General features: G+C 41.2%; 1 protein-coding gene across 3 annotated transcripts in view; it reads right to left on the minus strand.

Moving 5' to 3' along the window:
* LOC124774908 (plasmanylethanolamine desaturase) overlaps positions 1-26,219 on the minus strand; it is a 65,442-nt gene extending 39,223 nt beyond the window's left edge. The window contains exons 1-3 of one of the 3 annotated variants that reach the window (XM_047249582.1): positions 26,083-26,219; positions 25,819-25,991; positions 3,211-3,422 (exon numbers count right to left, since the gene is read on the minus strand). In XM_047249582.1, the coding sequence (XP_047105538.1) occupies positions 3,211-3,422; positions 25,819-25,990 (384 nt within the window). In that variant the 5' untranslated portion in view covers position 25,991; positions 26,083-26,219. Of the gene's footprint in view, positions 1-3,210; positions 3,423-25,818 lie in introns of all 3 variants that reach the window. The other 2 variants (XM_047249583.1, XM_047249581.1) reach the window with 2 other exon arrangements.
* Positions 26,220-26,770: the final 551 nt, after the last annotated feature.

Genomic DNA, 26,770 nt, shown 5'->3' on the forward strand with positions numbered 1-26,770 from the left:
GTACATGGTACATTTGAAAGCACAATAGACAATATGCTCAGACTAACCCTTACAAAATTAAGGGATAGCACATTGTGTTTTCTCTGACCACCAGCCCCCCAATATTACACTACTGGCCATTAAAATTGCTACACCATGAAGATGACGTGCTATAGTCGTGAAATTTAACCAACAGGAAGATGATGCTGTCATATGCAAATGATTAGCTTTTCAGAGCATTCACACAAGGTTGGCGCCGGTGGCGACACCTACAACGTGCTGACATGAGGAACGTTTCCAACCGATTTCTCATACACTAACAGCGGTTGACCGGCGTTGCCTGGTGAAACGTTGTTGTGATGCCTATTATAAGGAGGAGAAATGTGTACCATCATGTTACCGACTCTGATAAAGGTCGGATTGTAGCCTATCGCGATTGCGGTTTATCGTATCGCGATATTGCTGCTCGCGTTGGTCGAGATCCAATGACTGTTAGCAGAATATGGGATCGGTGGTTTCAAGAGGGTAATACAGAACGCCATGCTGGATACCAGCGGCCTCATATCACTAGCAGTCAAGATGACAGGCATCTTATCCGCACAGCTGTAACGGATCGTGCAGCCACGTCTCGATCCCTGAGTCAACAGATGGGGATGTTTGCAAGACAACAACCATCTGCACGAACAGTTCGACGATGTTTGCAGCAGCATGGACTATCAGCTCTGAGACCATGGCTGCGGTTACCCTTGATGCTGCATCACAGACAGGAGCGCCAGCAATGGTGTATTCAATGATGAACCTAGGTGCATGAATAGCAAAACGTCATATTTTCGGATGAATACAGGTTCTGTTTACAGCATCATGATGGTCGCATCCGTGTTTGTCGACATTGCGGTGAACGCACATTGGAAGCGTGTATTCATCATCATCATACTGGCGTATCATCCTGCGTGATGGTATGGGGTACCACTGGTTACACGTCTCTATCACCTATTGTTCGCATTGACGGCACTTTGAACAGTGGACGTTACATTTCAGATGTGTTACGACCCGTGGCTCTACCCTTCATTTGATCTCTGCAAAACCCTACATTTCAGCAGGATAATGCATGACCACAAGTTGCAGGTCCTGTACAGGCCTTTCTGGACACAGAAAATGTTTGACTGCTGCCCAGGCGAGCACATTCTCCAGATCTCTCACCTACTGAAAAGTCTGATCAATAGTGGCCGAGCAACTGACTCGTCACAATACGCCCATCACTACTGTTGATGAACTGTGGTATTGTGTTGAAGCTGCATGGAGAGCTGTACCTGTACACGCCATCCAAGCTCTGTTTGACTCAATGCACAAGCATATCAAGGCCGTTATTACGGCCAGTGGTGGTGGTTCTGGGTACTGATTTTTCAGGATCTATGCACCCAAATTGCGTGAGAATGTAATCACATGTCAGTTCTAGTATAATACAGGGTGTTACAAAAAGGTACGGCCAAACTTTCAGGAAATATTCCTCACACACAAAGAAAGAAAATATGTTATGTGGACATGTGTCCGCAAACGCTTACTTTCCATGTTAGAGCTCATTTTATTACTTCTCTTCAAATCACATTAATCATGGAATGGAAACACACAGCAACAGAACGTACCAGCGTGACTTCAAACACTTTGTTAGAGGAAATGTTCAAAATGTCCTCCGTTAGCAAGGATACATGGATCCACCCTCCGTCGCATGGAATCCCTGATGCGCTGATGCAGCCCTGGAAAAATGGCGTATCGTATTACAGCCGTCCATAATACGAGCACGAAGAGTCTCTACATTTGGTACTGGGGTTGCATAGACAAGAGCTTTCAAATGCCCCCATAAATGAAAGTCAAGAGGGTTGAGGTCAGGAGAGCGTGGAGGCCATGGAATTGGTCTGCCTCTACCAATCCATCGGTCACCGAATCTGTTGTTGAGAAGCGTACGAACACTTCGACTGAAATGTGCAGGAGCTCCCTCGTGCATGAGCCACATGTTGTGTCGTACTTGTAAAGGCACATGTTCTACCAGCACAGGTAGAGTACCCCGTGTGAAATCATGAAAACGTGATCCACTGAGCGTAGGTGGAAGAACATGGGGCCCAATCAAGACATCACCAACAATGCCTGCCCAAACGTTCACAGAAAATGTGTGTTGATGATGTGATTGCACAATTGCGTGCGGATTCTCGTCAGCCCACACATGTTGATTGTGAAAATTTACAATTTGATCACGTTGGAATGAAGCTTCATCCGTAAAGAGAACATTTGCACTGAAATGAGGATTGACACATTGTTCGATGAACCATTCGCAGAAGTGTACCTGTGGAGGCCAATCAGCTGCTGATAGTGCCTGCACACGCTGTACATGGTACGGAAACAACTGGTTCTTCCGTAGCACTCTCAATACAGAGACGTGGTCAACGTTACCTTGTACAGCAGCAACTTCTCTGACGCTGACATTAGGGTTATCGTCAACTGCACGAAGAATTGCCTCATCTATTGCAGGTGACCTCATCGTTCTAGGTCTTCCCCAGTCACGAGTCATAGGCTGGAATGTTCCATGCTCCCTAAGATGCCGATCAATTGCTTCGAATGTCTTCCTGTCGGGACACCTTAGTTCTGGAAATCTGTCTCAATACAAACATACCGCACCACGGGTATTGCCCCGTGCTAATCCATACATCAAATGGGCATCTGCCAACTCCGCATCTGTAAACATTGCACTGGCTGCAAAACCACGTTCGTGATGAACACTAACCTGTTGATGCTACATACTGATTTGCTTGATGCTAGTACTGTAGAGCAATGAGTCGCCTGTCAACACAAGCACCAAAGTCAACATTACCTTCCTTCAATTAGGCCAACTGGCGGTGAATCGAGGAAGTACAGTACATACTGACGAAACTAAAATGAGCTCTAACATGGAAATTAAGCGTTTCCGGACACATGTCCACATAACATCTTTTCTTTATTTGTGTGTGAGGAATGTTTCCTGAAAGTTTGGCCGTATCTTTTTGTAACACCCTGTATATTTGTCCAATGAATACCCGTTTATCATCTGCATTTCTTCTTGGTGTAGTAATTTTAATGGCCAGTAGTGTATCTCCATCAGGACCACATTAAATACAGCACGGTAGTATCAGCACTAAACTCTAAGGTTATCACTTTGCTAACTATTCTCTAATGTAAGTATAAATATTTGCTAATTTTTACCTTTCCAATGATGGGAAGTTCCACTGATCCCCATGTGTCAGCTCCCCAGTGCACCAAACCAGACCCCAGATCGGCAGTAACAATACCACATAATGCTGCTGTAAGTATCGTGCTGAGATTTTCCAGTCGAAAATGGATTACAATGAATATGAAGTTCACCAGCATTAAAGTAATACAAATTCCCACGCAGATACATTCCTGCGTTCTTTTACCTGCAAAATAGGCAATATAAACACCCTTTAAGCATACAGTTTTGAGAAGTGAGACGTTAACAGCAATTCTACATACATGCATAAATCTGAGAAAAGACAACAACTCATTATATAAAGAAACAATCTAAGTTAGCACAACTGATGTTCATTAAACTGAGCTAGAACGTTCACCACATTAACTTGTTCATGTTGTTCTTGACAGCAATATGAGTTTTCTATATGCCAAGTAAGCTCTTTTTATCATTACTATACACACATCAAAATACAGACACCATCGACTCAGTATGCCAGAAATCAAACTCTACTAACACAGGCATTATGTATTATGCGAACATTGTCTGCACAAGTTCTACCATTTAAAACACTTATTTATTTATTTTGAATGAAAGACAACAAATCATGGGCATTACTATCACACCAGTTGCTGCTGTCATAATTTTTCCCTTTGTTTATATTGAACACTGGTAAATTTGTACTGTCAACCAAGTATGCCCTCTGTAACTCTGACAAAGACTATTAATGTACTTAAAAAAAAAAAGGAGGAAGAAAGATATAGGGATACACAAAGTTAATCTGGACATTCATTAACAGTTTCATCTAGCTTGATTTTCAAAACAAATTTAAATAAGAAGAAATTTCTGTTACAGGTTCCATTCTTTTACAAGAATTTCATATCTATTTTCCCCTAAGTCTATGACTGAATTCATACACTTAGAAATGTGTAAATTTCGAAAGGTACTTAAAAACACAGAACTAACATGTAAGAGACTGACATTTAGGGATAAGAGTGAAGTTCCATTACTGTACCAGTCCAAAGATCAGTTTTTATGCCTCAAACTTCAGTCAATGACCAAATTCACTATCGCTCCATGTCACAGGATGTGTCCCATCAACTGATCCCTTCTTTTAGTTAAGTTATGTCATGAGGCTTTTTGCTCCCCAATTAGAATCAGATCTTCATTATTTACTCTATCTATCCATCTAGGCTTCAGTATTGTACTGTAGCCCCACATTTCCAAGGCTTCTCTTTTTTTCTTGCTTTAACTGTTTACTGTCTGTGTTTCATTTTCATACAAAGCTACACTCCACACAAACACCTCCAGAAAAGATTTGTTAACAGTTAAATTTATATCTGATACTAACAAATTTCTCTTTCAATGATACTTTTCTTACTACTGCCAATCTGCATTTTATATCCTCTCTACTCTGGCCATTGTCAAGTATGCTACTTTGCTATCCAAACACTTTCAGTGTCATTTCCTAACTTAATTCTCCTCCGCATCACCTGATTTAAGCTCCATCAGTAAGAGTTAGTTTCTTTAAGTTCGTCTTACAAACTTTTTTCCAGACTATGCATTTCTTTCACCTGATCTTCCAAGATCTTTGCCACAACAAATCGAGTTACAATACCATCTGCAACCTGTAGTTTAACTTGTTCTCCCCAAACTGCAATTCCATTTCCAAAATTCTCATTGGTTTCCTTTACTGTATGCTGAGTTAACTGATTGAATAACATCTGGAATAGGCAACAACTATTACTACTTTTTCAATTTGTGCTTCCCTTTCATGCAATCTGACTCTTACAAGTGCAGCTTGGTTTCTGTACGAGTTGATCCCTGTGGTTTATCCCTGCTACTTTCACAATTGCTATGAGTGTACTAAAGTCAAAACTGTCAAGATTTTTCTTAATATGCAAATGCTACCAATATGTCAGTTTGGCTTTATCAATATTTCTCCACACCTACATTGATATTGCCCACAAGTTGGCTTCTACCAGTCTTTCCATTCATGTACAAACAAAATGTGTTACTATTTTGCAATCGTGGCTAATCATCTTGTTGATTTAGTAATATTCACTCCTGTCACCACCCGCCTTCTTTGGAACTGGAATTATTACATTCTTCTTCATATCCATGGATATTTTTTCTACTGCATGTCTTGCATAACACATGGGATGGTTCTGTCTTGGTTGGTTCTTTCAAGGACCTCAATAATTCTGAAGGAATGTTATCTACTTCTGATTTCCCTACTTTATTTGCTGAATTTTTATAATGTCTCCTTTCATCAATCCAATATCTTTTATTTTATCACATTTCTACTGGACTTCGTGTTTTAGCCAGGTTGATCCTTTGCTTCCTTCACTATTTTATCTCATCTACATCTACATTTATACTCCGCAAGCCACCCAACGGTGTGTGGCGGAGGGCACTTTACATGCCACTGACATTACCTCCCTTTCCTGTTCCAGTCGCGTACGGTTCGCGGGAAGAACGACCATCCAAAAGCCTCCGTGCGCGCTCTAATCTCTCTAATTTTACATTCGTGATCTCCTCGGGAGGTATAAGTAGGGGGAAGCAATATATTCGATACCTCATCCAGAAACGCACCCTCTCGAAGCCTGGCGAGCAAGCTACACCACGATGCAGAGCGCCTCTCTTGCAGAGTCTGCCACTTGATTTTGTTAAACATCTCCGTAACGCTATGACTGTTACCAAATAACCCTGTGACGAAACGTGCCGCTCTTCTTTGGATCTTCTCTATCTCCTCCGTCAACCCGATCTGGTACGGATCCCACACTGATGAGCAATACTCAAGTACACGTCGAACGAGTGTTTTGTAAGCCACCTCCTTTGTTGATGGACTACATTTTCTAAGGACTCTCCCAATGAATCTCAACCTGGTACCCGCCTTACCAACAATTAATTTTATATGATCATTCCACTTCAAATCGTTCCACACGCATACTCCCAGATATTTTACAGAAGTAACTGCTACCAGTGTTTGTTCCGCTATCATATAATCATACAATAAAGGATCCTTCTTTCTATGTATTCACAATACATTACATTTGTCTATGTTAAGGGTCAGTTGCCACTCTCTGCACCAAGTGCCTATTCGCTGCAGATCTTCCTGCATTTCGTTACAATTTTCTAATGCTGCAACTTCTCTGTATACTACAGCATCATCCGCGAAAAGCCGCATGGAACTTCCGACACTATCTACTAGGTCATTTATATATATTGTGAAAAGCAATGGTCCCATAACACTCCCCTGCGGCATGCCAGAGGTTACTTTAACGTCTGTAGCTGTCTCTCCATTGATAACAACATGCTGTGTTCTGTTTGCTAAAAACTCTTCAATCCAGCCACAGAGCTGGTCTGATATTCCGTAGGCTCTTACTTTGTTTATCAGGCGACAGTGCGGAACTGTATCAAACGCCTTCCAGAAGTCAAGAAAAATAGCATCTACCTGGGAGCCTGTATCTAATATTTTCTGGGTCTCATGAACAAATAAAGCGAGTTGGGTCTCACACGATCGCTGTTTCCAGAATCCAGGTTGATTCCTACATAGTAGATTCTGGGTTTCCAAAAACGACATGATACTCGAGCAAAAAACATGTTCTAAAATTCTACAACAGATCGACGTAAGAGATATAGGTCTATAGTTTTGCGCATCTGCTCGACGACCCTCCTTGAAGACTGGGACTACCTGTGCTCTTTTCCAATCATTTGGAACCTACCGTTCCTCTAGAGACTTGCGGTACACGGCTGTTAGAAGGGGGGCAAGTTCTTTCGCGTACTTTGTGTAGAATCGAATTGGTATCCCGTCAGGTCCAGTGGACTTTCCTCTGTTGAGTGATTCCAGTTGCTTTTCTATTCCTTGGACACTTATTTCGATGTCAGCCATTTTTTCGTTTGTGCGAGGATTTAGAGAAGGAACTGCAGTTTGGTCTTCCTCTGTGAAACAGCTTTGGAAAAAGGTGTTTAGTATTTCAGCTTTACGTGTGTCATCCTCTGTTTCAATGCCATCATCATCCCGGAGTGTCTGGATATGCTGTTTCGAGCCACTTACTGATTTAACGTAAGACCAGAACTTCCTAGGATTTTCTGTCAAGTCGGTACATAGAATTTTACTTTTGAATTCACTGAACGCTTCACGCATAGCCCTCCTTACGCTAACTTTGACATCGTTTAGCTTCTGTTTGTCTGAGAGGTTTTGGCTGCGTTTAAACTTGGAGTGAAGCTCTCCTTGCTTTCGCAGTAGTTTCCTAACTTTGTTGTTGTACCAAGGTGGGTTTTTCCCGTCCCTCATAGTTTTACTCGGCACGTACCTGTCTAAAACGCATTTTACGATTGCCTTGAACTTTTTCCATAAACACTCAACATTGTCAGTATCGGAACAGAAATTTTCGTTTTGATCTGTTACGTAGTCTGAAATCTGCCTTCTATTACTCTTGCTAAACAGATAAACCTACCTCCCTTTTTTTATATTCCTATTAACTTCCACAATCAGGGATGCTGCAACGGCCTTATGATCACTGATTCCCTGTTCTGCACATACAGAGTCGAAAAGTTCGGGTCTGTTTGTTATCAGTAGGTCCAAGATGTTATCTCCAAGAGTCGGTTCTCTGTTTAATTGCTCGAGGTAATTTTCGGATAGTACACTCAGTATAATGTCACTCGATGCTCTGTCCCTACCACCCGTCCTAAACATCAGAGTGTCCCAGTCTATATCTGGTAAATTGACATCTCCACCTAAGACTATAACATGCTGAGAAAATTTATGTGAAATGTATTCCAAATTTTCTCTCAGTTGTTCTGCCACTAATGCTGCTGAGTCGGGAGGTCGGTAAAAGGAGCCAATTATTAACGTAGCTCGGTTGTTTAGTGTAACCTCCACCCATAATAATTCACAGGAACTATCCACTTCCACTACACTACAGGATAAACTACTACTAACAGCGACGAACACTCCACCACCGGTTGCATGCAATCTATCCTTTCTAAACACCGTCTGTACCTTTGTAAAAATTTCAGCAGAATTTATCTCTGGCTTCAGCCAGCTTTCTGTACCTATAACGATGTCAGCTTCGGTGCTTTCTATCAGCACTTGAAGTTCCGGTACTTTACCAACGCAGCTTCGACAGTTTACAATTACAATACCGATTGCTGCTTGGTCCCCGCATGTCCTGACTTTGCCCCGCACCCGTTGAGGGTGTTGCCCTGTCTGTACTTGCCCAAGGCCATCTAACCTAAAAAACCACCCAGCCCACGCCACACAACCCCTGCTACCCGTGTAGCCACTTGTTGCGTGTAGTGGACTCCTGACCTATCCAGCGGAACCCGAAACCCCACCACCCTATGGTGCAAGTCGAGGAATCTGCAGCCCACACGGTCGCAGAACCGTCTCAGCCTCTGATTCAGACCCTCCACTCGGCTCTGTACCAAAGGTTCGCAGTCAGTCCTGTCGACGACGCTGCAGATGGTGAGCTCTGCTTTCATCCCGCTAGCGAGACTGGCAGTCTTCACCAAATCAGATAGCCGCCGGAAGCCAGAGAGGATTTCCTCCGATCTACAGCGACACACATCATTGGTGCCGACATGAGCAACCACCTGCAGATGGGTGCACCCTGTACCCTTCATGGCATCCGGAAGGACCCTTTCCACATCTGGAATGACTCCCCCCGGTATGCACACGGAGTGCACATTGGTTTTCTACCCCTCTCTTGCTGCCATATCCCTAAGGGGCCCCATTACGTGCCTGACGTTGGACCTCCCAACTACCAGTAAGCCCACCCTCTGCGACCGCCCGGATCTTGCAGACTGAGGGGCAACCTCTGGAACAGGACAAGCAGTCATGTCAGGCCGAAGATCAGTATCAGCCTGAGGCAGAGCCTGAAACCGGTTCGTCAGACAAACTGGAGAGGCCTTCCGTTCAGCCCTCCAGAATGTCTTTCGCCCCCTGCCACACCTTGAGACGACCTCCCACTCTACCACAGGTGAGGGATCAGACTCAATGCGGGCAGTATCCCGGGCAACCACAGTCGTAGTCCGATCGGGGGATGCGTGGGACGAGCTGGCCGTCCCCGACAAACCCCCATCCGGACCCCCACAGTGATGCCCATTGGCAACAGCCTCAAGCTGTGTGACCGAAGCCAACACTGCCTGAAGCTAGGAGCGAAGGGATGCCAACTCAGCCTGCATCCGAACACAGCAGTTGCAGTCCCTATCCATGCTAAAAACTGTTGTGCAAAGAACGTCTGAACTAATCTACAGAGAGCGCAAACAATCGACACAAAATTTAAACGGTTATTAAAATACAAGATTGCCTAGTAAATGCAGTAATGCTGCTACTTGCACACTGCTGACACTCTGCTCAGCGGCGGAAGGAGACTACGCGATTTTACACTATTCAGGTACTAAAACGCGATGCTACAACTCTCAAATACTATAATACGCCCAAAATTTATGAATTAAACCATGCAAGTACCAAAAACACGCAAAGAAATTAAGAATTAAACTATGTAACAAATGAGTGAGCTATGAGTATACGACTTGCTGCTGCTCTTGAAAGTTTCCATTCGTTTTCTACTGTATTCCTTTCCCATTGCAGTGAATCTTTGCCTGATGGTCCTTTTAAAACTCTCCATAGCCCCTGGTACTTTCAATTTATCCGGAGTTCACCTCTTTGATTTCCTACTTACAGAGTTTTAGGGCTTTTTAAAGTTGACAGAGGTAGCAAATCATAATTGGCAGACCCTTTGCTTTGTCTTCACTTTAATGTTTATGAAATCTAAAGACAACATTAAAGATATGCTAAAACAGTCATTACCAGCTCATTTTTGACACTCAAAGAACTCTCAATGGATAAAATAATTCATTAAATACTCAAGAATACAACATCAACAGTGAAATTACCAGATGGAACCTCTGGTACTTTTAAAGCAAATACACCACATACACCAACACAACAAGAAGACTGCCTCTCCTCCACTCATTTTTAACATGTGTATTACGTTTGCTGTGTTATCAGCAAATAGGAAAGGGATATCAAAGATATAAAAGTACAAATGTTACAAAAACTAAATCATTGTTAAATTAGTAGTGTTTGCAGATGGCCAATTAATTAGGGCTGATGCTAAAGGAAAGCTTAAGTATGATGTATGAAAAAATAAAATAAAAATAAAACTTTAAAAAACAGTATCATCTAGGACAGGTCTCCAGATATCACATGAGATAATGTATTACTTAAAAATTTTATGTCAGTATAGTTCAGAAGTTCAAACTAAAAGAATTTCGGTCTTCACCGACCAACATTTCCAACCACTAGCCAGAAATCTAATCTATCATATTAAAGATATCAACCACTTTCTTCACCAACTCACCACCACACCCATCCCTTCACCTCATGGATTCCTACTCGCCATTGTTGATGCCACTTCCCTGTACACTAACAACCTTCATGTCCATGGTCTTTCCACAACTGAACTACGTTATTCCTCATACACTTACTAACTATATCCTAGCACACAACTAGTTCTCCTTTGAAAGGAGGCTATACAAACAAATCTGCAGTTCAGCCATGGTTGCCCACAAGGCAACCCCCCCCCCCCCCCCCCCAATTTGACTTGTTTATGGGATGTCTAGAAGAAACCTTCCTAGCCTCCCAAAACACCAAATTTCCTGCCTGTTCAGGTTCATTCAAGGTATCTTCATGATCTGGACTAAGGCCCAAGAAAACCTATCCCAACTCCTTCACAACCGCAACACCTACTCTCCCATTCACATCACCTGGTCCTCCTCAACCCAGTGTGCCACCTTCCTGGACATTGACCTCCTCCTCTGATGGCTCCAGCCACACCTCTCCCTATTAATCCCATCCACCACCAACAGTACCAGCATTTTAACAGCTGTCATCCCTTCCACACCGAAAACCCTCCCATACAGCCTGGCCACTGGGGACAGCATATCTACAGTGACAAGAACTCCCTTGCCCAGTGTCCTGAAGGTCCCACCAAAGCCTTAACAGACAGGCAATATCCACCAAACATAGTCTGCAAACGGATCTCCAGTGCTGTGTCCCCCCACCCCCCACACGCACCCAATCCTCCCACCGCCTCCAAGAACCAGCTAGAGAGTGACCCCTTCATAATTCAATACCACCCAGACTGAAATAACTTAACATCATTCTTCATGTCTTTATCTATCATCATGCTTTGAAATAAGGGACATCCTGACCAAGATCCTTCTCACCCCTCCTACAGTGGTGTTCCATCACCCACCCAACCTCCTCCACAGCCTATGCCACTCCCAAACCCAATCCCTTGTGACAAGGATCATATCCCTCTGGAAGACCCACGTGCAAGACTTACCCAATACACCCACCCACTACTTCCTATTCCAGTCATGTTACAGGCTTATCCTACTTCATCAGAGACTGGGCCACCTGTGAAAGTGCCAAGTCATGTATCAGATCTACTGCAATCATTGCACAGTTTTTATACTGGTTTGGCTACCAAACAGCTGTCCACCAGGATCAACAGCCACTGCCAAACTGTGGCCATGAGCAAAGTAGACCACTCTGTGGCACAACATCCTGCCGAATATAACATGCTTGATTTCAATGGTTGCTTCGTTACCTGTACTATCTAGATCCTCCCCTCCACTGCCAGTTTTTCTGAATTTTGCATATGGGAGTCAACCTACAACACAATCTCTTATCCCAAAATTATCTCAACCTCAACTTACAGTTATCTACTGTCTCCCACATACTCCACCCTCATTGTGTGCTGCCCTCTGCCAATGCACCATCTCATCTTTCCCCCTCCCGGCTACTCTCCTTTTTTCATTTCCCACCCCACCTTCCTCCCCCCCCCCCTATCCACCTACCTGCCCCACAGCCAGCTAACACTTTGCCTGGCAGTCTTCATGCCTCCACCTAGTCCCTGGATGTTTTGCCATTCAGCACTCTTCACTCTGCTATCACTGCCCCTTCCCCACTCCCTCCATAATGCTGCTTTTGTTCAGTGGGACTGCGGTCCGAGCTGCTCGAGATGGCAGTCATCAGTGCGTGAGGTGGGGGTGGGTGTGTGGGTGGGTGGGTGTGTGTGTGTGTGTGTGTGTGTGTGTGTGTGTGTGTATATATATATATATATATATATACACACACACAGGCTTATCCTACTTCATCAGAGACTGGGCCACCTGCGAAAGTGCCATATATAATAGAGGGAAACATTCCACGTGGGAAAAATTTATCAAAAAACAAAGATGATGTGACTTACCAAACGAAAGTGCTGGCAGGTCGAAAGACACACAAACAAACACAAACATACACACAAAATTCAAGCTTTCGCAACAAACTGTTGCCTCATCAGGAAAGAGGGAAGGAGAGGGAAAGACGAAAGGATGTGGGTTTTAAGGGAGAGGGTAAGGAGTCATTCCAATCCCGGGAGCGGAAAGACTTTTTTTGATATATATATATCTAAAAAGAAAGATGATGAAACTTACCAAACAAAAGCGCTGGCAGGTCGATAGACACACAAACAAACACAAACATACACACAAAATTCTAGCTTTCGCAACCAATGGTTGCCTCGTCAGGAAAGAGGGAAGGAGAAGGAAAGACAAAAGGATATGGGTTTTAAGGGAGAGGGTAAGGAGTCATTCCAATCCCGGGAGCGGAAAGACTTACCTTAGGGGGAAAAAAGGACAGGTATACACTCGCACACACACACATATCCATCCACACATACACAGATACAAGCAGACATTTGTAAAGGCAAAGAGTTTGGGCAGAGATGTCAGTCGGGGCGGATGTACAGAGGCAAAGATGAAGTTGAAAGACAGCCGCTCATACCTCACCTGTCTTTCAACTTCATCTTTGCCTCTGTACATCCGCCCCGACTGACATCTCTGCCCAAACTCTTTGCCTTTACAAATGTCTGCTTGTGTCTGTGTATGTGTGGATGGATATGTGTGTGTGTGCGAGTGTATACCTGTCCTTTTTTCCCCCTAAGGTAAGTCTTTCCGCTCCCGGGATTGGAATGACTCCTTACCCTCTCCCTTAAAACCCATATCCTTTTGTCTTTCCTTCTCCTTCCCTCTTTCCTCACGAGGCAACCATTGGTTGCGAAAGCTAGAATTTTGTGTGTATGTTTGTGTGTCTATCGACCTGCCAGCGCTTTTGTTTGGTAAGTTTCATCATCTTTCTTTTTAGATATATTTTTCCCACGTGGAATGTTTCCCTCTATTTTATATATATATATATATATATATATATATATATATATATAGAGAGAGAGAGAGAGAGAGAGAGAGAGAGAGACAGACAGACAGACAGACAGACAGACAGACAGACACACACACACACACACACACACACACACACACACACAGGTACGGCCAAACTTTCAGGAAACATTCATCACACACAAAGAAAGAAAATATGTTATGTGGACATGTGTCCGCAAACGCTTACTTTCCATGTTAGAGCTCATTTTATTACTTCTCTTCAAATCACATTAATCATGGAATGGAAATACACAGCAACAGAACGTACCAGCATGACTTCAAGCACTTTGTTACAGGAAATGTTCAAAATGTCCTCCGCTAGCGAGGATACATGGATCCACCCTCCGTCGCATGGAATCCCTGATGCGCTGATGCAGCCCTGGAGAATTGCGTATTGTATCACAGCCGTCCACAATACGAGCACGAAGAGTCTCTACATTTGGTACTGGGGTTGCGTAGACAAGAGCTTTCAAATGCCCCCATAAATGAAAGTCAAGAGGGTTGAGGTCAGGAGAGCGTGGAGGCCATGGAATTGGTCCGCCTCTACCAATCCATCCGTCACCGAATCTGTTGTTGAGAAACGTACGAACACTTCGACTGAAATGCGCAGGAGCTCCATCGTGCATGAACCACATGTTGTGTCGTACTTGTAAAGGTACATGTTCTAGCAGCACAGGTAGAGTATCCCGTATGAAATCATGATAACGTGCTCCATTGAGCGTAGATGGAAGAAACTAAACTGAGCTCTAGCATGGAAATTAAGCGTTTCCGTACACATGTCCACATAACATCTTTTCTTTATTTGTGTGTGAGGCATGTTTCCTGAAAGTTTGGCCGTACTTTTTTGTAACACCCTTTTGTCTTTCCCTCTCCTTCCCTCTTTCCTGACGAAGCAACCGTTTGTTGCGAAAGCCAGAATTTTGTGTGTATGTTTGTGTTTGTGTGTGTCTATCAACCTGCCAGCGCTTTCGTTCGGTAAGTCACATCATCTTTGTTTTTAGATATATATTACGCATATCTGGAACCCAACATGTCATGTTTACACTAGTAAAAATGTTCACTAGAAATAAATAGGACACAGAACAATTTCAGAGGTACAGTACTCCAACCAACTTGAAGAGATAATACTAGCTTCAGGACTGGACATCATGGTCAACAAAGGAAGACTTATCAATCTTCAAAAAGCATATACATTAACATGAAATCACTACAACAAAAAAGTAAAATGAGAAATTGCAACAGTGCAAGAAAATAGATGCGTGGGAAGTTTTATATGGAATAGGAATAATGTATATCAAAGATAACACTATAGTTTCAGAAATTGAAAAACAAGAGAAGAAAATTCTTTGAAAAACATATGGCTCCAAATAAGAAAAATTAAACTTGTAGCGAAGGATAAGTGCAATCCTCTACACCCTAAGAGAAAAGTTCGCCAACACCGTACAAGAAAGAAACATTGAAAACCTACTAACAGGTTTATAAAATGAACAACAAAAGACTTGTCAAAATTAAATATAGACAAAATTAACTAACTAGTAAAAAATTTAAAAAATGAAGGGCAGAGACATCGTGTTTAAAATCCTGAAGTCACCACACATATTTGAAAAGTGATAACATTTGGCCAGAAGAAAAGAAAAAGCAACGCAGTGAACTGATGAAGAGAATCTGGGAGGTTGGGAAGACAAAAGCCACCAGGTCTAATAATAAGTTTCCTGTATATGCCTTTAATGGGGGAATGGAAAAAAATAATGGCTAGATGGATGGACACTTTCCAAAAATATCTTTTTTCAGATCAGTCATGAAAACCACTCCCAAATTATACTCAAAACTAAGAATAAAAACAATGGGATTAACGAACACTGAAGGTAATTTTGAAAAGGGGGAGGGAGGGGTATGGCAATGTGTAAATGAGGTTATTCCATCACTGTGTAATGTTTGTCCAAAAGTGCACCATAATAATTTTTGTGTAACATTCTGACTTCTTGTTGACCAATACAAAACTGAATTCAATAATAGCAGTTAACAAATTCACCATTTAGCAAATATATTTTCATAAACCAGGAGGTAAACTGATAATCAGCAATAACAAGGAAATCAATGCAATATGAAATAAAACATACAAGTCTTTTCCAGAATCAAGTATGATGAAACATTGTTCTCTTAATCTCCATCTTTCTCTGTGTTTTTCATAGCACCTGACCATTTACGTGTCCCATGGTGACCTCTGGCATCCAAAAGTACATGTGCTACTGTGACCCATTGCAGGTTTAATGGCACAGATTAAGCAAGAGTGCTTGACGCCATAAAGAGGGTCACTTGCAGTAACATACTGGCACAGCATTGCCCCATAGCACCCTTTGGGCACCATTGATCAGCACTTTGCTAGTTACTAAAACCATGGACACTTCACTTCAGCAAATGGTAAATGTGACGTTTCCAGGAGCAACACAACAACGAACCCACTATGGCATTTACAAATGCTGGCCATCTCTTTAGGCAAGTCATCGTATCACATGTTACTGATTAAGTTTCCAATGCAGTGTGCTCCCACTTGAGGCTGCTCTGCTCTATCATCTTGCCAGGTCCACCTGCCACAGGTTTCAGCTGGGCCTAAGGTCCAAGGCTTGAACTGAGGCCTTCCTAGCCACTAAAACAGCCCGTTATCCAGCAGTCCCATACTCTGAGCCATATTACGCTGCCGCATCAGTCCTGATGTAGCTAGACTGCCAGTGCAGGATGCTGACTATGCCGGATCACACCAAGCCTATGCCTAGCTGAGCAGTGCTGCTGCCCATGACCACCTACAACTCTTCGCAGCCTGGTGTTTGGGTCAAGAGATTATACTGTCTTCGAGTGGCTTCCGACTCATCCCGATCCACTATCCAACGATCCTCCAGTACAGCACACCCACACTCTCTGGAAAAGCCAGACTAACTTGTGGTTCCCGAAGAGTTAGTTACAGGGGTAACAGTCTGTACAACTGATCTGGCTTTGTAACATTAGTGAACATGATGTTACTATGCTGGTGCTGTGGACAGCTGAAAGCGAGGGGAATCTACAGAATTTTTTTTTTTTCACCCACACTGCCATTTGGTTCTATTATTGTTTAATTAATTATGACCCAGGTTTTGGCCTTTTATGCCATTTTCCAGTGATTGGGTTTATATTTTTACTAAATATGACGTGCTCCCACTATTATTTACTGATCTTTTTACAAGATAATTATCTTACATCTGGCATTTCGTGAGAAGCCAATATTTTTCTTAATTTATGGCCAATTTTGAGCTTGATGTCGTGCAATGTGTGTTAACAACATCAACTCAATCACTTGAAAATGGCACAAAAGGGTGAAACATGGGTTGTAAATAAACAAACAACAATACAGTCAAATGGTGGCATGTTCATTTAAAAATTATTGTATGACTGCTGTTTGGCAATGTCAAAAACTGTATACAGCTGTTATGTTTCCTGAGAACATACTGCTCTATTGTATGGTTGAATATGGTGGCATCCTCTAGACTAAATTATTCTGGAGATAGAACAGTAATCCCAATGGGCTCTCTAGTAGGGTTACTCAGGTAGATGTCGTTCAGAAAAATCTAGTATTCTGTTAATCGGAACAGAGAATACTAGATGCTTAATATTAATAAAAATTATTTAAAGAAGAATGGTAGAAACTAACCTCAGGGTTGATCTGTTTGAGTTCAGGATAAACTTTAAGAACACACAAGACAGTATTGGCTCTATGACTTATAAGATAAGTTGACGAAAGGAAAACCTAAGCTGATGAGCCTAAAACTTTTGATCACTGTCCACCACAAGACTTAAGGCTACCTGGTGGCATTGCTAGCATGTGATGTGAAACGGGAAGTATATAAGCAGAGCAGAAATGAATGGGGAATTGTTCTAGTGATTATACAAGCCGAAAATGGGGAAATATACCAACATAAAAGACTTGAACAAAAGCAATACTATTATGGCCCAATGCCTGACAATGAGCATCTCAGGAACAGAAAAGCTGGCCTAGTGTTTGCATGCTACTATTGTAAGTATCTATGGAAAGCGCTTGAAAGATGTTGAAGAGGGAGTAGCTGATAATGTATTAAATTTCCAAGCGTCATCACATGACATGGAGGTTAGAGAATAGGCTACTATGGCAGATCTGATGACACAGTACAATGCTGGTGCATGCACAAGTATTTTGGAGCACACCATCCAGTGCATTTGTTGAGTGTGGAGTTCCACTGCAGACGATCCCTGTGTTTTCCCCACACTTACATCACCAATTATGACTGCAATAGCCATGAGATCACTGAAATAAGACCATGGATCTATAGAAACAAACGTCTCACCAGACGAAGGGAGACCATGGTATGACTGCTGTAAAACTGAAATGGATGAAGTTTGCAGTAGGCATACAGAGATGAAAAGACTTGCGCACAATGGACCAAAATGGAAAGCTGCATCCAACCTATCTTAAGACTGAAGAAAACAAAAATTATTCCATTCCATCTTAGTGTGATGGTACAGCAACCTACTATTGCAAATATTTGAAAAACAGTTGTAGGTTGCACAATGATGTTTATTAACTTAACAAATACATGTTTCGCCTGGATTTATTGTATTACTGTATTATCGGAAAACATTAGGGGATGACGGCATTGCAATAAACCCGGATTTATTGTAATGTCATCATACCCTTATATTTTCAGATAATCTGATGATGCCTGTCTGGTCAAAATGCATCATTCTTAAGTATACAAACAATACTGTGCAACCTACAACATTTTTTTTAAATAGTATAAAGACAATGACATGTTTTTATTAGTTTTTCAGTATAAAAACTGGATCTATGCATTTCTTTCCAGTTTCACTCCTTCTCAGTAATGGTATAACTTTGTGCAGGAGCAAATGTTCCACTAATGAAAAGTTAGCCAACCTCCACCCTCTCCCAATTATGTTTCAGCCTGATGCTTATGGTTCTTTAATTGTTAAGTGACCTTTTGTTTCATTGATCCATTTATTATTAAAAAATATGGCTACACCTTCATTGGCCTTTTGTGTCTAACTCAACAGCATATCAGCAAGTAACTGTAAACTAATGTGATTCCCTCAAATTTCTTTTTAGACTACATGATAATCATTACACCAGATTTCCTTTGTTTTAGAATTGGTCGTAATCACTATATAGGTATATCTAGATGAAGTAGAAGGGGGTACCAGAAATATTTATCAATAAAGGTGGTCACTTATGAAATCATCATTATGTTAGCTTGAATATTTTCGCACTGGAAATGCAGTTTTATTAATGAGAAGGGAAAGGGTAGGGTCAGTGGTAGGGGTTTGGGAGAGAGAATGTGAACTATGCAACCTGTCCAACAAATGGCCTGCATGGCTCCTCATTCTCATGCATGTGTAGTTGATGATGATGATGGATGATGATGATGATGGATGATGATGATGATGGATGATGATGATGATGGATGATGATGGATGATGGATGATGATATCATACTGCACAGTGGCATGGTACAAGTCTTTCAACTGGATACCACATTGATGACTTGTGTGTCCCTGTGCAAATCGCACCCAACATTTCCAGGCACTCATTCATCCAAGTATTAATTGGGCATGGCATTGCTTAACTTCAGTGATCAGGTGAGAAGCAGTATATCTAACATGACAAGACCATTGGCCATGTTTATATTAGATGTGTAGATTGCAGAATTGTTCTGCTGGGGTTACATGCTAATGAGCATTTTATAGTGACAGTTACTCATGTCCTTGCTGCATTTACCTTGATACAAAATTACACACACACATACACACAGAGACAGACACACAGACAAGGGTAGGGGTCGAGGAAGATGCTGTAGTACTACCTGTGAGAATGTATAGGAACATGGTGGGGACAAGATGTTGGGCTGCTAGGTGCAGTGCTGGAGAGGAAGGAGAAGAGAGAAACAGAGGTAGGGACTACGTAAGTTGCTGGGGGAGACAGATGGCTTATGTGTGTGGTTGGACTGGGAGCAGGAAAAGAGGCAGCTGGAGGACACAGACTAGCAAAGGTTAAGGTAAGGAACTGGCTGAGAACACTATTGGGTGTAGAACTGTTCACTTTGTGGACACCAAGTTGCTGAACATGCTCTACATGACCACTCTAGTGAATCAAGCACCTGCTACAACATGCAGACTATTTGGATCCTCCCATTAAATACTAGACTCCCTGCACTCTGGATGTGGCAACTTGCACTTCAACATATCCTTTCATACTGACACCCTCCTGTTATCACCCCCCTCTCTCTCTAATTTTCACTATACCTTTTCTTCCTCTGATCCTCTATCCACATTTACAACCCCACCCTCCTCCCTTTCAAATTACTCCTTAATCCCAATCTCATTTCCCTTCTACTTCTTAACTGCACTATTCATACCATTTCTCCTTCACTTAATCCATCGTTATTCCTCACTGTGCGACTGGACTACTATTTTTGGCCTCTTACCCCCTTTGATGCCTCCCCTTTCATCTTTGTCTCCCCTCATACTCACAACAGGTGAATTCTCACGCTAGGGTCAGAGTGATCTGCCCTCTCCCTTTAACACTGCCCAACACATCTGTCTCTCCTGCACAATGAAGAAACTAATAGTTCTTAAAGCATACGGTACCTGTTTTTATTTTTGTTGGCAGTACTAAATATTTCACTTCTTCAATGCAAGCACCAGTAATTCAGTGTCACAATTTTAGTCTTCTGCAAAGAAATTTCCTTTTGATATAACAACTTCTTAGTTGTTATTGGTCACAGACATTTGAAAACAACCAATCCATTAAGCGGGAGTTTCTAGTTTTAAGTTTATGTGCATCACATATCAATTAAATTTATTGGTAACTCTTGCACAAACTCTAGAGTTATAATTATAAATGTGCAGGCTACATACCATTGTTACACTGAACTATTTGATGCAGTTTCTGCAAGAATTTCATGTATGGTGTTTATGTGCCTGTATTTATTATTGTCAAAACATTATCTGTTCAAAATATTATCTGTTCTGTGAGATACACAATGACTCAGAAAACAAAATTGCCTGTGTGGAAACTACCAAAGATGACTTAAAAGTTTTGCATGGCAGGTACTACACACTTGCAATAATTCACAAAAATACATTACAAAGAACTGATCTTGAGCAATAAAATAGGTTACTCAAGATGAGAGCATCTGAGACAAGGAAACGAAGTGTTTCATCTTTTTTTGATACAAGTGGTGTAAAGTAAGATGACAGTGACCAGTGCTGTCAGTATATGTTACAAAAGGTGTGGTTAAGAAAAGAAGATACATACAATATACATTTCACATTATCAAGGAAATCTACCACAAAACTAAATTTAATACGCCCGCATAAAGAATTGTAAACATTCAGTTCTAATGGGAAAGAGAGTATCAGTTGATATTTTAAAGACAGGGCGATTTAATAACTAAGAAGATAGTAACTAAAACATGAGATAGATGAACCACCACCACCTCTCTCTCTCTCTCTTTTTCAAATGACATATAGAAGTCAGTAGAATGTCAATGCCTTCTGCAGCAGCACTTTCTTGTAACTGAATTAACCAGCTACAAAAACACTTATTTGCTTTCATAACTGATTTAATGTCTGGGGCAGTCTGTCTGTGATGGTTGTCACATTTTCAGATGATCTGGAATGGTGTGTGTTCTGCATGGACGCAGTTTAAGCTGACCTGAGTGCACAAACACCTAGGAACCATCTTGATTCTGGTGAACTGACTCCACACCACTGTCTTTGAGTACACCATCTGTGAAGAAACTATTACCTGGGTGTAGGTAGACCATTACAAATTCTCAGGTGTTGACAGGCACATGATATTGGAGGACCATATACATAAACTCTGCTTAAAAATAAGTACACATTTATTAGTAACAAGTAAAAGGTCAAATAATGTAAATGTAAACATACTATATAAAATGTACTATGGCTTTATCTACTTGTACCTTTCATATCTTATCCTAATAACCATGTGGGTCTGAAAGCCTGGACACCAATTCTATGACTGACATGTCCCCAACCTCCACCAGTAATATTATCAGGGAAATGGTACCTAAAATTTACTGTGGAATCTGAACCATGTGCCATTCACAGCAAATCTTCATCTCATTGCAAGGGAAGGTTGCCTTAAAGGAAAAACGAAATATTCTGTGGTCAGACAAGGGGTTCAATCTTGCAACCTTTTGGTTTCCAGGCACACACTTTACCACTAGACTGACAAGTCTGACTTATCTCGTCCTTATATAGACGTATGTTGTAGATTCACATGAATTAAGATTGGTGGAGCTAAAGAAGAAAGAATTACTTATTTGCTAACTAAACAATCCTGTGAAAATTCATCCACAGTAGTAAATATATTACATGTGCCCTCACTATATAAAATACAAACAAAGATACTGTTATGATTTGTTGAACAGGAATCTTCATAATTATATTACAAGATGTATGTAGGAATCATTATCATATATAAGGTAAACAGTTTCATTTAATTGTTAAGACTCTTATAAGTGCTACTTGCTTTTTTATTTATATATATATATATATATAAAAAAAAAGCGCCTCCGAAATGGCATAAAAAAGAGACGATACTAGTTTTACAGAATCAAATACAAAGGGCGTTTAGGATCAGTATATCCAGAATTAAAGAGTAAACAGAAGCTAGCATTAAGCTTTCAAAATAAAATTAAGAAATACACAAAGTATGAGATTTCATGCAGCCTGACAAAGCAATATCTTGAGGAAGGTGGAAATGAGGACCAAGAGTAGAGCTGACAATACAGGAGAAGAAGAACAGTGATAATGATACACTATCCAGTCACATTACTGTAACCAACTGTCAAAAGACTGAATAACCAACTTTTGCAGTGTGGGCCATGGAATACATAAAAGGAAGAGTCAATGTGGTTCTGGAAGGTATCGGCAGGGATGTGGAGCCACGTTAATTTCAGGTTTCTCATTTGAGGATCCAGGGCAAGAACAGCCCAACTGAGGTAGTCCAACAGATTCTTGATTTTGTTTAAATCCTAGGAGTTTAGTGGCCATGAGAGTATGATAAACTCTTCCTGGTGCTCTTTAAAACACAAATGTACACTGCGAGCTCTGTGATGTGTTGCACTGCCCTGCTGCTACATATCATCGTGTCGAGGAAAAACAAACTGCACATAGGGTTGGACACAGTCCCCAGGGACAGGTGCATACTTGTGTTAATCCAGTGTGCCTTCCAGAATGACAAGATCACAAAGGGAACATTAAAAAAAAAAAAAAAATATTCCTCAGATCAACAGCGTCCCTTCTCTGACCTGGACATCTCTGATGATTGTTGCAGAGTGTTTACTTTCAGACATTTCACGCCATTCGTGCCGTACACACCAACAATGATCCGTTCAAAGGAGCATAAAATGTGAATCATCTGAAAAGCCCACCTGTTGCCACTCAGTTGACTTCAAGTTACAGTATTGGGGTCCAAAATACAGGCTTTGTTGCTGATGAACAGCAGTCAACATGGGTGTACGAACCAGGTACCTGCTGTGGAGACCCATATGCAGAAACATTTGCTGAATGGTCATCAAGGAGACATTGTAGGTAGCCCCTTGGTTTGTTTGAGCAGATAGTTGCTCAAAAGCTGCATGTCTGTTTGCCCATACACATCTCCACAGAAGTCCTTCCTCCCTGTCATCTATGGCCTGTAGTGTACCACAGTAGCCTTGACACTGGTTTTGGATAGCACCTGTTTGCCATGCATGGTATACTTTAACCCAGTGGCACACAAACAGTTTACAGATTTAGCCGTTTTGAGAATGCTTCCACCCTTGACCCAAAAGCTCAGTTTCCACATTACAACAATGACTCCACCATTCTCCACATCCCTGAAATGCTTTAAATACCCTCCACTGCTAGTGCTGCCACTTGCCATCTACGACTGGTTATTTCACATTGACCCACAACACAGGCAGAGATCACATTACTGTGACTGGACTGTGCTATAATAAATAACAATAACAACAACAAAAACAACAATAATGATTTTTGCTTTAAGCAGTGAAAGAAGCCAGGAAAAATCCAAACCTGAATGGCCAGATTAAGATTTGAGGTCACTCTTCACAAAACAAAGTCTACTTCTTGTTCGGTAACACATTCCATCCAGGATTGATCATCAGTTCTGATTTCCCAAGTGATCAAGCTAGAGGGTTATAGTGAAACTGACAAGACATTCTGCAATACAAGTACGAAATAGAAAGAGGAATTCTTGAAGGCATTGTCCTGAAAGTGCCACATTTGGTTAGTGAAGTAACAGCTGGAAGCCTTTGAGGTGAGCTGTATGACAGCAGAAGTACAGGGAAGCAGTCCAGTTCTCAATGAGAGCTACCTCTTTAATACCAGACTACATCTGCCCTGTTTGGTCTCCCAATGAAGCCACAATTCTTCACATCAAAATTTGTTTTCAGTTAATTTAAGTTTTGTATCAGTTTTGTAGTTCTGTCAGAGACAGCAAGGGACTTTGCAGAGCAGTTGTACAGAATGGACATTGTCTTGAAAGGAAGATAAAAGATCAACAACAACAAAAGCAAAACAAGGACAATATGGTGTAGTCAAATTCAATCAGGTGATGCCGAGGGAATTAAATTGGGAAACAAAACACTTAAATTAATGGATGAGTTTTGCTGGTTGGGCAACAAAATAACTAACGATGGCCAAAGCAGACAGAATAGAAAACGTAGACTGGCAATGACAAGAAAAGCATTTCCAAAGATGCGAAATTTTTTAACATCAAATATAGATTTAAGTGTTAGGAAGACTTTTCTGGCAGTATTTGTATGCAGTATAGCCATGTATAGATATGAAGCATGGGTGATAAACAATTTAGACAAGAAAAAGAATAGATGCTTTTGAAACGTGGTGCCATAGAAGAATGCTTTAGATTATATTGGTAGATCATATAACTAATGAGAGGGTACTGAACAGAACTGATGAGAAAAGAAATTTGTGGTACAACCAGACACATTCTGAAGACATCAAGGGACTGCCAATTTCCAATTTAGCTTTGGAGGGAAGAGAGAGAGAGAGAGAGAGAGAGAGAGAGAGAGAGAGAGAGAGAGAGAGAGAGAGAGAATCTTAGAGGGAGATCAAGAAATAGATACAGAAAGCACTAGTTATTTGGAAACGAAGAGGCTTGCATAGGATAGAGAAGAATAGCGAACTGCATCAAACCAATCTTCGGACTAAAGACCATAACTTCAGATCTGTTCAAGCTGCTATTTGTTCTGTTGCTATTTACTACTTCCTTTCCATTTATTTTGTAAGACTTTCAGTGTATTGAGAATCAAGAACCTAATTTCATACAAACCATAAAAGCTGGTTATGATTAGCCTTGAAATTATGTGAGCCAAAAGAAACACACGGCTCACATTTTGGGCCAACTTATTTTTTAAAATAAATGGCTTACAAAAAATAGCTTGGTGGGATCTCAAGTTTTCCTTTGCCTTGACTGATACCTCAATAACGGTATGCTACACAAGAAATGAAGTACATATAAAAACTAACAAGCTGCTTAATACTGTCTGGTGTGTATTCATTTATCAAGGAATGGAAGTGACGTTAGCTGCATTCTGTCAAGAAATTTTATTTCATTTTATTCTAGATTTAACGCAACGTAGATCTTGGTAGTTCAGCATCGAAAATGAAACACTGCTTTGGACTTATAAACAGAAATGAGAGGACTATGCAAGCATCAATACTCTAATAAAGTTTCCAAAAGTATAGTGATTAATGGGTTCACCATATATGATCCATGTCATTTAGTGACATAAAGGTTCCGTCTCACGCTAATAAGATCTTGGAGGAATATTGCCTAGCTTTATGGTTTCGTACACACTAATAAATCATCCCTGATGGCATCTTTTGTTGACGAGATTTCACAGAAGCTTTACACAAGCTTTATTTAATATTGATGGATTACATAAGATGTCGAATGTCGGACATCTTCATAAGCAAATGCCAAAACTCAAACGCTACACATCAGCACATCTCTTAGTTTTTTTTTTTTCTTAATGAGAGCTTCGGACCGGCATTAAGGTGGGCGTGTTGCATCTCGTATGTAGCGTCGAAAATTTGCGATGATTTAGTTATTTCCTGAACGTCAATAACATAAGATGACACCTGCAGCTTTGTTGGGGCCTTCTTTAATACCAATATTTGTTATTACAGCAACAACAAACAAAAAACATATCATATTAATATTTTTATTTATTGGCACTACAGCTTACCTCTACTGTACAGGTTAGCTAACTCCTGCGCGCCTTTGTGATGAGGGCCCCACCTTGGAATTATTTTTTCTTCGTTGGTTACCGCCGAATTGGCGTTTGGATCATCTTCTAACATAGAATTTTCATATATTTGTTGCTCTGTCTTCACAGGCGCTAAGAAGTTGGACGCCATACTATTGTGGACAACAGCACTAGTCAAAGTAATTTCATTACATTCCATATTTAATCTATTTCTCACAACCTGAAGATAGAAAAGTTCCACACCTCTTTCCCACAACTCGCTAGCATGTGGTGGACACTATTCGTTGACTGTACTGTAGCGTATAAAAACTGTGCCATTACAAACTGGACTGCGACACTTGTCACTCCAACACTGGGAATGAACAGCTGATAGCACCTCGCTGTGGGTCTGCCGTTCGCCGCTGGGCGGCGCAGCGCTGCGACGAGCAGATTAGAAGCTTGTTGCCGACTAGCGGTAGAACGAACGCAACGATTGATAGCCGGGGATGACTGGTACAATAACTGTAAAGCACAGTGAGTGCTAAGTGAGCGAAACATCAAGAATTTACAAACATGATCGGACATCCAAGTTAATAAAGTTCCAGATTCAGAATACTACAAGCTGACACTTCCCTTGTCCGTTCGTGCTAACACTATTACGCCAATGAGAGCGTCAGGCTGTACAAGATCTTACGAGCATTAGGGTACTTTCTGCGAAGAGAAATGTGTGACTTTCACATCAGAACGGTTTTAAATGATAGTCTTTCTACCCACGTTAAAACATCACACGTAACTAAGAGATGTTACTGTTATTATTGTTAATACGACACATTTCAATGAACCGCTCATGCTTCAGTGGAATGTACATTACCAAATACACTGATTATTTTCATACATAGATACTGATAACTTAAATTCTATAAATCTGTCACTTCATATAGTTTCAATCTTT

The sequence above is a fragment of the Schistocerca piceifrons genome, chromosome 2 (genome assembly GCF_021461385.2).
Source record: "Schistocerca piceifrons isolate TAMUIC-IGC-003096 chromosome 2, iqSchPice1.1, whole genome shotgun sequence".
Lineage (NCBI taxonomy): Eukaryota > Metazoa > Arthropoda > Insecta > Orthoptera > Acrididae > Schistocerca > Schistocerca piceifrons.